This window comes from Plectropomus leopardus, chromosome 6 (assembly GCF_026936395.1).
Source record: "Plectropomus leopardus strain MGB_pleo_1.0 chromosome 6, ASM2693639v1, whole genome shotgun sequence".
Classification (NCBI taxonomy): domain Eukaryota; kingdom Metazoa; phylum Chordata; class Actinopteri; order Perciformes; family Serranidae; genus Plectropomus; species Plectropomus leopardus.
Genome location: NC_142181.1, coordinates 12,925,881 through 12,941,137, shown reverse-complemented (window position 1 = coordinate 12,941,137; position 15,257 = coordinate 12,925,881). Strand labels below are relative to the sequence as shown.

The 15,257-nt window shown below is 38.8% G+C and overlaps 1 protein-coding gene and 1 long non-coding RNA gene across 3 annotated transcripts in view; one reads left to right on the top strand and one right to left on the bottom strand.

Annotated features, from left to right (window-relative positions):
- LOC148189338 (uncharacterized) overlaps nt 1-15,257 on the bottom strand; it is a 97,459-nt gene that overhangs the window by 2,263 nt on the left and 79,939 nt on the right. Inside the window, exons 2-3 of the long non-coding RNA XR_015776789.1 lie at nt 8,602-8,696; nt 67-151 (exon numbers count right to left, since the gene is read on the bottom strand). This is a non-coding gene — a long non-coding RNA (uncharacterized LOC148189338). The remainder of the gene's footprint in view (nt 1-66; nt 152-8,601; nt 8,697-15,257) is intronic.
- Nucleotides 1-15,257, top strand: part of si (sucrase-isomaltase) — an 82,743-nt gene that overhangs the window by 35,531 nt on the left and 31,955 nt on the right. For both annotated transcript variants that reach the window (XM_088078788.1, XM_088078789.1), the window contains exons 20-28: nt 912-968; nt 4,181-4,305; nt 4,627-4,715; nt 5,025-5,074; nt 6,681-6,872; nt 9,838-9,987; nt 10,089-10,295; nt 10,493-10,647; nt 11,666-11,834. In XM_088078788.1, the coding sequence (XP_087934914.1) occupies nt 912-968; nt 4,181-4,305; nt 4,627-4,715; nt 5,025-5,074; nt 6,681-6,872; nt 9,838-9,987; nt 10,089-10,295; nt 10,493-10,647; nt 11,666-11,834 (1,194 nt within the window). The remainder of the gene's footprint in view (nt 1-911; nt 969-4,180; nt 4,306-4,626; nt 4,716-5,024; nt 5,075-6,680; nt 6,873-9,837; nt 9,988-10,088; nt 10,296-10,492; nt 10,648-11,665; nt 11,835-15,257) is intronic.

Sequence of the window (15,257 nt, the reverse complement as noted above, 5' to 3'; positions counted from 1 at the left end):
GTTTTGCATTACACATTTGCTCCCATTTGCCTGTGTTTATTTATCCTTTGTTCTTAATTCTCTTACCTGTTTGTTCTTTCTTGGCTTCCTGTCAACCTTCTTTCTTGTTCGTAATAACAGGACTCAGAGGGCCACAAAATAGGACATGCTCCTGAAAAGAGAGAGAAAGAAAGAGAGAGATGCTAGTGCCATCAGTGCCTTTGACAGACGGCCTTGGCCTACACGGCTGACATAGTGTATTTCACAATTTGGCCTGTTTTGAGAAGGACCTCTAGTTCGTTCTTTCTCTCACTGTGCTCTCTGTGTTTATCTCTCTCTCCCCCTCTGTTCTGCCCTGTCAGAGGGAGCAGGGAAGTGACAACGCTATCAAAGGCTCGGTGCTCTCCTATTGATTGCTTCTGTCTGTCCACCACCTTAAGCTATCAAAGGCTGTCACCTATCAGTCGTCGCTTGATGCTGTCTTTTCCATCATCTGTTGCCTCATAGCGCTGTAGACTGAAATGTCACAAGGGCTTTGTGGAAACTTTATATCAGATGGTAACCAGTTTTGAAATAACTCTCCTTGATGGAAACATTTTATCTTCTTCTTATTTATGATTAAGTTGCAATGATTTATGGCGGCAAGAAATATCCATGCTTCCTTTGTGGTGCATTGTAGCTTTCCTTCTCATGTTTAGCCTTGTAAGATTAAAGTGTCAGGATCGGCGTGGCGAGCTAAAGCTGGTGTTACCGGCTGCGAACACAAATCAAACACAGGGAGGCTTTCACACGGAACACAAAGCTGACATCTTTTGATGTCTACTCCACAAATCAGAGGTGTATAGTGTTGCATTTAAGGGCAACAACAAACATTTAGATTTGTTCCAAGTATGCAGACATCTGAGAAAATATGTTGTTTTTGTTCTCTGCAGGGTGTGGACAGTGTGCGGGCGTACATCCCGGATGCTGTATGGTATGACTACGAGACGGTAAGATTATATTCTGCTCACTTTAAAAAAATTTCCTCTAAAGTGCATCCTTTTCCTCTTAAAACAAGAAATTACTGAAAGTTGTTATAAATGTAAAATTATTCATATACTTTCAGCAGGTATTCAAAACACTTCCGCTCTTCAAGTTTCAATTGCTGCTCAAATATTTATTCTCTTAATATTGAATAGAAACAAAGTGAATGTTCTCCAAGTGAAGTGCACATAGTATGAATAGCATTCTCTTCTCTCCTATGATGGCCAAATAATTCTTTAGGATATGAGAAAATTATGCGAGTGTGACCAAATTTACATACATGAAATAGATGGAATATTATAATCACCTTTCATTAAAATGCAATCTGATTTAAAATCACAAGGCATAAAAAAATGTATAGTTATTTGCTTGCTTAATTTTCTCGTTTTTTTTTCCAATTTGTTGCCAATTAGGTAAACTTTATTGTTTGAAATGAAAGTCATGTAACCATTTAAATCTGTTTATATGAACTTAAATGTACCAGTTACTATTATTATTTATTTATTTTTATATTCTAAGAGTTGTTTTGGATTTTTAGCTTCCTGTTTTTTTTCTTTTCTATTGTGGTGGGTAACTCCAGTGTTACTTATGACATATAATTTCTTTAAATGCATATTGGAAAAAAAATGAGCAAACAAAAAAAAAGCCCCATGATTATTATGTTACATTCATGGATTTAACACATACACAAAGAGCATGTATCACATGAAAGTCTTTGCCTCGAGTTCTTTGTTTGAGACAGAGAGACGAGAGCGATAAGATGAAGCGAGACTGAGGACAAAGATAGAGTGAAAGAGGGGACAGCTGAGAGAGAAGAGAGACTATCTCCCTGACAGAGAGATAAAAGAGGTGTTGAGCTCCTTTGGGACCTTATTTGGGCGTCACAGTGGCGATGTAAAGCGCCCACTGATCAGATGAACGATTAGATTGGCTGTCTTGCCGCCGGCCCCTTGTCCTGGTTGGTCCCCTGTGATTATCTGGGGAGGAGGATGGAAGGGTTGGAGAGAGGGGGGGTCATGGAGAGAGAGGAAAGCAGGGACAAGAGAGAAGATGAGAAGAAGAAAAGAGGGATGGCAGTAACGGTATGTAGAGGAGTGGGAAGATGGGAGGATTAGCCAGGAGGAATAAGGAGAAAAAGAGAAGACAAGGCTAGAAAAGACCTCCTTAAGGCAGACAATGAGGGGGTGATACGATCTGAAATTGCTTGTAGACGCTCCACTAACTCCAGCCCACACATTCGCCCATACTGTACTGTACTGCATAAAATGGTACACGCACACACATTCTCTCACACACCTCCATGGGAATGAAGTAAAATGGGATAAAAAAAAAAAAAAAAAGAATTAGAGCACCACAAGAGAGAATAACATGATGGGGAGAGGGAAGTAGGTAGAAGGAGAATGAGAGGAGATGAAGAGAAGAGAGTTTTAAATTGTTTTAGGCTGGTCTGAGGATTCAGTCCTCAGGGGATCAGAAATTAACTGTGCTCTATCTGGGCCCTCCAAAAACGAGTGGAGGGGCAAAGAGAGAGAGAGAGAGAGAAAGAGAGAGAGACACACACAGAGAAGGGAGAGGAAAATGTGTCTCCTCATCTCAAATAGGTGCTTCTTAGCAGAGCAGAACATCATGATTATATCATTAAAATGCAAAAATAACACATAACATTCCCAACTGTTTCATTAAAGGTATTTTCAAAACTATTTTGTTAGCATTTCAAAAATTCAACAGTGGTCCAACCCATCCAAAATGTTTGACAACTATAAGCTACAAGAACATGCATTATTTCCCTATTGTATTGATGATTTTTATTTAAAGGGACAATAGTCCTACAGTCATACAAATAGATGTGGCTTTTTTGACTTGAGCCCCATTCACACAGGACTAGTATTACCAGGAGACTTTGTGTGATTTAGAAATTACCCTCCACCTCTGTGTTTCTGTAGCTTCTGGTTCCAAACTTGTGGGACTTATGGTCTAAAAGTGGGTCACAGGTCTATTCTGAATGGACCACAAGTAACTCCTGAACATTGATTTTGTAAAAAACACACTTTGTTTTGAACTTCTGGTACAGGGCTTTAATTTTGAAATGCAGTTTTCTACTGTTAAGCTACTATTTTAGTGCCCTGCTCTTAATATAGTTTGGCCTATAAACGTGTGTGCCTTTGCATGTGTTTTTATGTCACTGATCTCTCTTGGTTGCAGTGCTATATATTTACTAAGTTTTAAGTAATTGTACTTTATTCTTGCAATATGTTATACTTCATTTTGTTCTAAGCCCACATGCTGTTTACATGTTGCGAAACAGATTTAAATATGTGGTAGTATATCTTCTGTGTAAACCTTGACCTAATGGACTAGTCGGGAACCATTGCTCTATACAAAATACTAACATTAAAAAAGCACTACTAGCTGCAATGTTCAATGTTAAACTCCTTTTTGTCTCACTTTTTTAATGTGAAAAATTCTGCTACATGTAATCCATTTCATTATATTTTCGAAATGTCACTGTTCTGATTATTTTATTATGGGCTTGCATCTTTTGCTAACTGCTGTTTGGTGAGATGAGCCTCCTGCACCAAAAATGAAAAGTGTCTACAGTCAGATCTGCAGAGTATCCAGAGTAAACAAAACCAAGGCTGCCGGCCTCATAGATACCACTTGGGGTGGGCGAGGGAAAAAAAAAAATGTCCTTCAAAGCAATTATTTCTTACATTTTGAAATATTCTGCTGATGCGATGAAACTTCATGCAATCAAGTTCAAGTAGTTCAAGTATTTCAAAGAGTGGATTGTATAGCTGAGAAGGCCAAGGACTTTCATCAGTTATAGCTTCAATATGCTGTTTTGACTCAAGAGTTAGTTTAGTAACCTGTGTTCACTTAAGTTGATTGCAAAGCAGCACTGGACCCATTAAATGTTCTGCCAAGGCTGCAGACCCAAACTAATGGCTGGACCATTTTACACCAGTGACAAACTCGGGTTTCTCATGTTTTTCTGCCTCAGAAAACATTCCTTATAGAGACTGCTATTTCACGCAAGACCAAAGCCTGTATCATCCAGCTCAGGGTTGTGCGAAATTATGGTCACTGTCCTAACCTTGAAATGGGCTACATGGAGATTGTCTTGCCCACTGAGCATCACATGAGGGGATTTAATAGATTCTGTTCTCTTACCAATCAGATGGAACAAGTGACAGACCGCAGAACACATGTTTATATGTATCTGCCGGCTGACAAGCTTGGTTTACACATCAGAGGTGGTGCGATCCTCCCCACACAGAGGCCTGATGTCACCACCACATACAGGTACACACACACACACACACACACACACACACACACACACACACACACACACACAACCAGCTCTTAAAATGAAATAATATTTCAACAAGCTGCGCTCAGTCATAATATTTAATGTGCATTGATATTATAATGCACACACTAGAGAAGCAGATACACAGATCAGTCAGCACGTTTTTACACAAAATCATAAATGCATCGAATTGTGTCTCCTGTTCTATTTAATTAATGTGCACAAATAGTTGTTGTCTGATTCATTTTATAGTAATCACACATTCATATGGTGTTTGTACTTTTGTGCTGTGTTTATGTGTTTCCCTCTAGTCGACGTAACCCCATGGGTTTGATCGTGGCTCTTGATGACAACAACAAGGCAGCCGGGGAGCTATTCTGGGATGATGGAGATTCCAGAGGTATTGTGAGCAAGATGCATTAGTGTGTGTGTGTGTGTGTGTGTGTGTGTGTGTGTGTGTAAGAGACAGGATCATCCGTATCTTGTTATTACCGCTCATTACAGGCATGTTTATTTACGAGCATCAAATTGAAGCTCTTATCTTGTTTAAACACAAAGCATCACACGAGTTCAACCACTGTTCAAACACTGTCAGTCAGCTCACACACATTAACAAGTGAAGGTCAGTTACTCTACTGTGTGACAGTACATCAGTTACCAAACCACTGTGACAAACATTAACATCTGCTCTTTTTTTTTCATTGTACAGAGACTGTTGAAACAGGCAATCACATCCACTACGATTTCAACGTCGACTATGTAAGTTTCCCTCACACGTATCTACACCATCTTTTCAATCCAGCCCACATATTCCTTCTGATCTGAACTCAAGTGCAAAGTTCAAAACCACCTGAGACTTTAGACTTCCTCAGTCCTCAAAAACCAAAAGGAATTGATCCATGTTATGCTACTGAAGCTTTGTTGGATCAAGTACCCTGTGTTCCTGCTTGCCACAGAGCTGAGAATTGGCTCGCATGTTTAATGTATGACTGTGATGTTCTTCCTGTATGTTAGCATTACACTGGGGTGTGTGTGTGTGTGTGTGTGTGGGGGGGGTTACAGACAGGAAATCTATTGAAACAGCTGTTTGACTGATGGACAAGAGTTGTGGGAGTTTATATGCTGGCTGCTTAACTAGGAATACCTGATGACAGCAAGTGATGTTCTAAAGTGGATTAGACTGTCGATCAATGTTAAACACAGTGTTTCCTTGTATAATGTCAATTCAACAACAATAATTACTATTTTTAGTTAGTTCAAAGTTTTTTTTTATTGTCAAATGTACAAAAACTGCAAGAGTAGTTATTGCCATTAAAAAAACTCGGGTCACTTTGTCCTTACAACAAAGCAAATTAACACTTGACATTTGATTTCCTCTTCATTTTGATTGAAAATTACTCCAATTTAGCAAAAAATTAGTAAAAAAAGTTTTAAGAAAATAGCCTGAAAATTGGTATAAAAAACCCCCAAAACAAACCCAAACAAACCACAAAACAAAACAGGAAATGATCTGAAAAAGTACTATGTATGTATACATATATATATATATATATATATATATATATATATATATATATATATATATATATATATATATATATATACACACACATAGTAATAAACATAAAAATAAAAATATATGTATATATAATAATTTTAAACATAAAATTAGAATAATCATTAGTTTAAAAAATTACAGTTCTCTGGACATATTCCCGATTTACAAAAATAATTTCTCGAATAAATTTATCTCCCCCTTTTTTTCAAAACTAATTTAGCAATGATTAAACCCATAATTTTGGGGGGTCTGGTGGCTGAGTGGATAATGCAGGCGCCCCATGAATGAAGGCAGTGTCCTTGCTGCAGCGGCTTCGGGTTCGTCTCCAGCTCATGGCCCTTTGCTGCATGTCGTCCCCTCTCACTCTCCCCCTTCTCCCACGCTATTGATCTGTGCTATCTTATAAATGCCAAACAATAATCTTTAAAAAAAAAACAAAAGAAAACCAAAAAAAAAACCATAATTTGGTAAGCAGGTAATTTTCTTGTCACCTTTTCCTTATTTGTGGCAATTTTCTGGGTGTCTTTTGCCAAGTAACTCATTGCCTTTTTCCCCAAGTGGGTTAAAGAAATCAAAAGAATTGGCTCAGATTTCAAAGGTTTAAATGCTTGTGAAAGGGGTATGAATGCTGCACAAGAAATTTGATGCTGATTTAGATTTTAAAGGGTTACACATATAAACAACGTAAGAACAACAGTACTGATACTAAGCATATAATAAACAAAAAGAGAATAAGAATACTGCGGTGGGTTTGAAGAAATGGAAATTGACGGTTAGGCACGTAATTGTATGTCCTCTGCTTTACAGGGAGTGCTGAAGTTGCAGGTGACCCATGCAGGCTACAAGGACCCTAACAACCTTAAGTTTGAGAACATCACTGTCCTCGGTGTGCCTCATCCTCCCAAGTCCGTTTCTGTGACTCACGTTAGCACTGGAACATATAGAAACTCTACCACTCCGGTGCCAAACACCAACATACAGTACGACGATGGCAAGAAGGTAAACACACTCTTTACCACTTCATACAGTATACCCTCAGATCAAAATTAAGATAGTCATTCTCCTCCTTATAACTTCTTGGACACATCAATACTGGCAATGGTAAAACAATAATATAAAGAGATTCTGAATCTCAATGGGACTATCCCTGGTTAAATAAAGGTTAGATAAATAAATTAAAATACTGACCAGGAGACCATCTTGCGATGTTATCATTACAACAATCTATGACCTAAAGTGAATGCAAGCCAGGGACGTAACTACACACATGTAAAGCTTCATGACTGTATAATGACATGCATGCATAAGACTGCATAGGATATACGCACTTAGGAAAGTTCTCAAAGCGACTCCTGTGGTAGTTCCCATTACACACACACACACATGAACACACACACACACACACACACACACACACACGCTAACATATTTGCCATATTATCATTGTACTATGATGATATGACAATGTTGTTTCCACAGCTTGTTCTGTGGCCTCCAAGTGGCCTAATTATAATTGATTATAGCTTAAAAACATTATTTTTATTATTATTTATTGATCAATTGATTTACTGATTAATTGATTGATTTATTGATCACATTTGGGAATGCCACATTGCATAACTGAAAAAAGATCATTTTTTAGTAGGTTTCAATAGTAGTTTAGAATTGAATAAATAATGGTTAATATTTAACACTACATAACAGAGAAAACAATTCCAGTACATATTTCCACGGTTTCCACTGTCAGGAAAACCTTGCTGTGCTGAAGCAGGACAGATGCAGGGTGGATGAGCACTACAGTGGCTACTCGGGCAAGTGCCCACCATTTGTTTCAATAGACCAGGAATGAAACCATTACTGTACATTTCAAGGTTAGGCTTTAAGTGTAAGAAATGATAACAATTTACATTAGGGGAGGATCGAAAAGCTTTTGTGTGTGTGTGTGTGTGTGTCAGAAAGAGAAAGAAAGAGTGAGAAAGAACGACTGAGCAATTGTCCTACATTAAGTGTCTGGAGTTATGAGCAAAGAGCAAGTCTATAAAGTATCAAGAGGCTCTGTTAACTATTACTACAGAGACTTGCTTTAGTCACTGTGTATATTTGCGTGTCCACGTGCTCGTGTGTGTGGTTGTAGACTATGCTTGCGTAAATCCTCAAGGTCTCCCTGGCCACACACACACAAGCTTGCATTTATCAAATGACTCTCAGCAGTAATCATTTCCTGGGGGTGAAGGGTAAATGTGCTGTTAAACCTAAACTCTGGCTTGTCATGTCCATCAGTCTTTGTATGCCTAGTCGGGCTGGGCCTTGAACATAGCTCACAGCCGCCAAACATCATTAGTTCCACATACACTTAAATAGAATGGTATTTTATGACACATGAGGCACATTTGCTCCTGTGTTTTATTTTGTTTTTTTGTGCTCTTCTTAAAAAAAAAAAAAAAGAAAAAAAACTGCCGACTATATAGCCTCACTGCCTTCAATTTTGTTTACAGTGCATGCCCTTGTGCCCTCTTCTCCATCATTTATCTTATTCTTTACTTTGCCTTTAATTTTTGTATTTATCCCTTTGTCCATTCCCAGTCTCTTTTCCTTTATAAATATGCATTATGTGTCCTGAAAGTTGCATTTTACACAATAGAACTGTAGAAGCATGACTTCAAAATAAAATGACACGTGGAAAAAAAAAAAAAAAAAAGACTGATGAAAATCCCGGATGTCTACTTACCAGCTGAGGATTTATCAGATGGTGACTGCAGTGACTGGAGTGAAAGGGGCTCCCCGAGATTTGGTGTGAGAATGACTCACAATTCCCAGCAGAAGCTGTTGAAACAGCAAAGAGAAATTAACAGCTGTGTCTTAATTGATAGCACACGCAACGTCAAGCACACATTCTGTCTCAAGGAAGCATGTCTGGGCTTTCTTGAGACAACTTGAGAAGAATGTTCTAACATTGGCATCCTTACATTCAATAATCAATCAGTACGTTTACATGATGTTAAAGTCAAATTACTGTGTTAGTCTGACTAAAACTAGACTTTTGACACACATGTAATCATGTTAGTCAGACTGAAATTGTCCCAAAACGAAATTCTGGTTAAAACACCTAGTCAATGCGTTTGGAAATCGCATTACTCCATCACATGAACACCTCAGTCGGACCTGAATTGTCCTAGGTGTTCTGCGCACACACCTAGTTGCCGCGTGGGTTAGGTACAGACTGTTCAATATTTATGAGGGGGGAAAGGGTGGTGCAGAACGGGTCAGGCATTTAAGAAAAAAAAAAAACACAGAAGAGAGACTTGTTTGCTGTTGACGGGACTGCTGCAAAATATTTTTTAGCCACCTGAAAAAAAATCCATATCAAACTCAAAATCAGTTTAATTAGTTAAGTGCACGCTATATTTGAATATTTGCTCCTCTTCACCTTACAAAATATAACAGTATAGCAACTTTGCATTTGGTGGAGTAAAATGAATGAATTTTTCTCAGTAGAGTCTGATGTTTTTGATAAAACAGCTTTAAATCAGTTAGTGAGGGCTGTCTTATGCACGGTAAAGCTGTGAAAATATTCTTAATATAGGGCATACTTAAACTGATACTGATTTTATTCAGACGGGCCGTTTTTTTTTTTTTGTTTTTTTTTAAACTGTCTTAAAACTAATGAATGAAGGCAGAGTTTCCTCAGCATTGTTTGATTATATAAACATGATGCAGGGATTTTTACCCCAAAATTATTGTAAATAAACATTGTGATTTGGTCTATAGCAACTACCTGAAAGGGGGCATATGGGACGATCTTCTGTCAATAAATCGATTATCCCCTGGTGCGTGTATATGAGACAAGGACAGTGGTCCAAATAAATAGACTGATTGAGCTAATCAATAATCATAGTTTGACTTATCAGTGAATGCAAACATAGTGACTACTTTCTCCCACATTTTTGCTTCATCAAACACAAAGGTTATGTTCCTGCATGGTCTCTCTCTGACTGTTGGGGAGACCTATCTGGTGCAGTGGGAGCTGGAGCCGAAGGAGAACAAGCGCTTTGACTGCCATCCAGAGGAGAATGCAGATGAGGCTAAGTGCAGGGCCAGGGGCTGCATCTGGGAGGTGAGGGGTAACACAGATGAGGTTCACATGCACATATACATATTGAAAAAGTTTGTTTGCAAAGCTGCAAAAAATCTGATGCGCTTTTTGTCTCCATTCAGCCAAGCAACATCGAACGGGCTCCATGGTGCTTCTATCCAGAGGACTATGGCTACACCGTCACGACAGTCAAAGAAACCAACTCAGGCATGACAGTTGATATCACTCGGAACAAGAAGTACAGGAGCAGTGGACGCCCAGATTCACCAGACATTGACAAACTCCGTGTTGACATCCGGTATCACAGCAGAGACATGCTGCAGTTCAAGGTGTGTTTGTTTGTGCCAGTAGTGGTGCATTCTCTTGCATAGCATGTTTCTTTCTCTATGCTGACTATTTGTCTTTATATCAAAACATCCATCTATCTTTGCCTGCTCCACATAAACAAACGCACGCATGTACCCATGCACGCACCCATGCACGCACCCACACACACATTGATTTGTAACATTACCTCCCTGTCTAGATCTGGGACCCAGCCACAGATCGTTATGAGGTGCCAGTGCCATTGTCGGTTCCCTCTGCTCCTGAAACTGATGAGAGCAAGAGGCTTTACAAGGTTGAAATTACCCACAACCCATTCGGCATCCAGGTCGTAAGGAAAAGCACAGGCACAAAGATGTGAGTATTTCAGTTCTACGAGTGGCTCATGCGGGCTGAAGTTGCGATGTGTTCTGGATATTTTATTCAGTATCATGAGTTTAATGTTTATTTCTGTTGTTTTGGGGTATCTTTCAACAGCCTTTCTGCCTCAAAAAACATTAGAATCTTAAAGTTAAGCATTAATTTATATGTCAGCGTACAAAAACTAAATAAATCTATTCACCATTTTTGCTAAATTGTATGTTTTTCAATAAAAATCTATAAAGAAAAAAAGCTATTTTATTGTTTACAAACTTCAATGTGATTTTTAATAAAATTTTCTTTTTCTGCAACAGTTCCAGTTTCACCTCAGAGCTCTACTAGAATTTGGATTGTAATTTTAAAAAATGAATAAAGTAAACATATATATTTCTACTATTCATATGCTGATGTGTTGACACATTTTTGACAATAAAAACTCCTTGTACTACTACTGTTCTTGTACTACCTTAAATTGACCGCCTCAGGGCGTTGACTCACCAGGTAATTTTAGGCAATATAGGTGCTCCCATTAACAAGCAATAAAGTGAGATATGAGATAAAAAAATCTATTCAACTTTTTCCAGGGAAGAAACTTTTTTTTTTTTACTCCCTGTGAGATTAAAGAAACAATGCTGAGTCAACTCCTCTGGCACCGTTACCCAATCAGATCAGCTCAGGAAAGTTGCCCAGTGTATCAGCGCCTCAAGTTGTTTCCTCTTGTTCAGCAGTCGCGATGATGTCACATGAAGCAGTCGAGAGTCAGAGTCTTTTCAAAGCGTATCTTTAAGCAAGGGTGACATTATTTTGTAGTTAAGCCTTCCGTATTTTTTAGAAGTGTCAGTTGAAATTTTGCTAATTAAAATTTATGAAGTATGTTGAAGGGATGCCTGCAGTTCCTGCGGGTTATTATGCTTATTTGTGTCAAACATATTGTGAATAACTCCCTTTGACAATAATTCCCTCTCCCCCTCTCTCTCCATCTCTCATTGATTTAATCCTCTGTCACTTTTCTCAGATGGGACTCCTCTGTGCCAGGTTTCACTTTCTCAGACATGTTCATCCAAGTGTCTACTCGACTGCCATCAGAGTTTGTCTACGGCTTTGGAGAGACGGAGCATCCTACCTACAAACACAACCTCAACTATCACACCTGGGGTATGTTCTCCAAGGACCAGCCTCCTGGTGTAAGTATCACACTGAAGCACATACGTGCACCCGCATGAAAACATTAGTTTTGCAGCCAGTCTTATCAGGTCCAGCTGTTATTTCACACAACAGTTGATGCAAAGTTCACCAACATGAGCATTTTTTAAACAGAGATCCCACGATAGGGCCGCTAGAAAGTCTATCCATGATGCCGCTTTTGCTAATTTATACAGCACTAAACAACAGCGGCATCATGCTACCCCAGTTTGTGATCTGAGACAGCATGCCAAAACCAATGGCATTAACATGGCAATTTCAATCATTTACCATCCCTGTTATATGGCAGCTGATCTCAGCCAAAAATACCAGGATGTTCCACTAGATCTGGTTGTATTTTGCAATACGCAAGCCAGCAAGCTTTCCAAGTTATTCTTACCCACAATCTTCTGCACAGTGGCAGATACATCACATCTTGACAGCTGATTTGCAGCTGATTTACAGCTGTCAAAAGCTGCAATGACAGCACTTTCAAGTGACTGATGACCAATGGAATGGTAATAACAGAAAAATGAATTGTTTAAGTGAACAAAATAAGGTTACCAACAACAATAACAACAACAACAAAAAAGCCAACTAAAATAACAATAACAAGGAAATGCACCCTGCACATGGCAAAGTGACAGCAGAGCTCTCTGAGTTAATCCCCCTTTCTGATGAGTTTTTCAAATGGTGATTTGTTTTATCTCCATGTTAATTAATATATGAGAAAGAGGGTCAATGTTCAGGGTGAAGTGGTATGTAGAAGTAGTATGTCCTGATTTTGTGCATACTGCATGCAACAGTGCATACGTTGCAAGGGCAGCCACAGTACCTACTAAAACTAAAAGGAAAAGAATATGTTTCGGAACACACTCATGGGCTCCCAAAAATGCTATTCTTTTTTGAGTTGGCTGTTTACTGCTATCAGCTGCTTTTTAAATGTCCCTGCAGTGGGCTGCAAACATATAACATTGTCTCACCTGTCCCATCCATGGCCCTGTCCTACCGGCTGTCCCTTACACACAGACGTTGATTTAGTGCTGTTACCACCTCTGCTGCAGGCTTTAAAGCAGCTGCACGTCCCTCCGTTCCACAACCTTTTATACAGAACGCTGAGGTGGAACAATGGAAAAAAATCCCTGCCCTTGAACAGGCTGTGTAAAAGGGGCTATGGCATCTGTTTGAACGAATGTTTGACTGGTTAGGATTTCCATGAACAAAGTTTGACATTAATCTAGCAGTGTTTTCTCCCATCCTTTTTTAAAGCATTGGCATGTTTCATCAAAACAAATTGTGTGCTTTCATGGCATACCAAGAAAAGCGCCCTGCTCTGAATGTCTTTACCATCACACTCTCTAGAGACTGCAGAGGTGACTTGTAAACAACCTTCCTGCACAGTATGTAAACTCATCTTTCTCACATTCGTGTCACTTTGATGTGGTGCCGTTGATATGAGCAGCGGTTATAGAGTGTCATCATGTTTTCCCTTCTGGTGTCAAGGCCAGACAGGATGAGGTTTCCACCTGCATCAGCATTATCAAGCCTAATTGCTGAGCTGTCAAGACAGCTCCACAGGGTTCAGATAAATGTTATGGGGCCCCTCGGAGAGCAAGGGAATTAGAGTTAGGAGAAAAAAATAAGAAGGAAAAGTGGATGAAAATGAGAAAAAAAAACAGAGTCGACAGGGTGACATGGACTCTGTATTTACAGTCTTTGATACGCTAATATTAAACTAGATGATACAACACTTTAAATAGGAGTTTGCCACATAAATACATTTTTAGGTCACAGTCAGAGAAATCATATTCACACTAAAACACACAATTGGCCTGGCAGAGAAGGTGGGGACTTCACTCCAGTCTTCGTTCCAGTGATTCGCAAGTCATGTTCAAGCTCAAACTGGGTGTTAACTTGTCCCTTAAAGGCATACTTCACACACACATATTGTTTTTTGTATATAAATTACTCACCCTATGTTACACTGAATCATAATAAAAACAATGTTTTTCTCCCATAACTCCACAGTGGATGAAAGAAAATTCTTGATGAATTAGAGTGTAAAGGGTCCATGTTTAACATTAGCAAAACTATAACAAAACATCTGTTTAACTTTAACAAAACATCTGCCAGATTAAGAAAAAAAATCAGACATTTTTGGAATAAAGTAATAATATCACAAGAATAAAGTTGTTTTTTTTTTTTAGAAAAAAACCCTCAATATTATTGGAATACAGTCGTAACTGAATGAGAATTAGGTTCTACTATATCAAGAAAACTAGCTGTAATACTACACTGATAAAGTCATAAATTTACAGAAAAATGTTCCTCAGAAAGACTCTTCTTTTTTGTATATCGTTTCACTATGAACAAGATGTCTCTACTGCTTACAAATACAAGCAAAAGTAATGATGGATGGCAATTTCTTAAAGCTGTAGCCTTGCAGTGGAGCCATCAAAACCTTTGTTTAAAAAAAGTTGGCTGGGGTTAGACTGCCAACAGCAGTGGCATGTTAGTACTGACTACCAACAAATTAAACAGAAAAAGATGTATTTTCAAAAGAACAGGTGAAAACCCCAAATAATAATAAACAAAGTGAATACAACACATATGCAATGCAGAGCACATCGTCAGATTCTCCTCTCATGGGCCCCTTTTGTTTAAAATCTGCACAGACATAGCCACAAGGATACACAACTACAACAACATGAAAGAGAGACATGTTCTGTGTTTTACAGCTGGATAGTTGAAGAAAACTTTGTAGCGTCCTCTGGAGAGGACATCTCCAGCCATTAACTAAGTAATGGGCGATAAAATATAAAGGAGAATATAAATATGAAGTTTTATAACGCATCGAGTAATTTTCAAATTCTGTTTTATTCAAAAGGGTGTTCACAGTTGGACTTTTACAATCCATGTAAATGTAGAAAGATTATGATTATAGATTATGTGTATGTGTGTCCATACATGTTTGCTGTGAGTGAGGAGTCAAGAAAGACCGTCAGGAAGACACCAAGAGAACACTGTCACTGGCTGTCACTCTTTGTTAGACACAAACTGATGACCTTTCTTCTTCTTGAGTCAGGCCATCGCACCACGTAGCAGGGCCACAAGGACACCCGCACACACACACACACACAGCAAGAAAAGCATAGACGAGGATGACACAGAGACAGAGCTGGTCCTCAGAGCCATTATATTACAGTTTAACAACTTCTTATGAACCAGAAGTGTAAGAGGCTGATGGAATGTGACATGCCCATGAGTTTTAGTTGCAGGGTTGGTGACATCTGAAAGTGGCAGATTTCCTGTCCCTCGCCACCTTTCTATCTGTTCCTTGTAGCCTGGTCTGTCTCGTTCTATCCTCATCTAAACACCTGAAGACAACAGTGGGGCCCTCACGGAAGTAACACTCATAAAGTCCA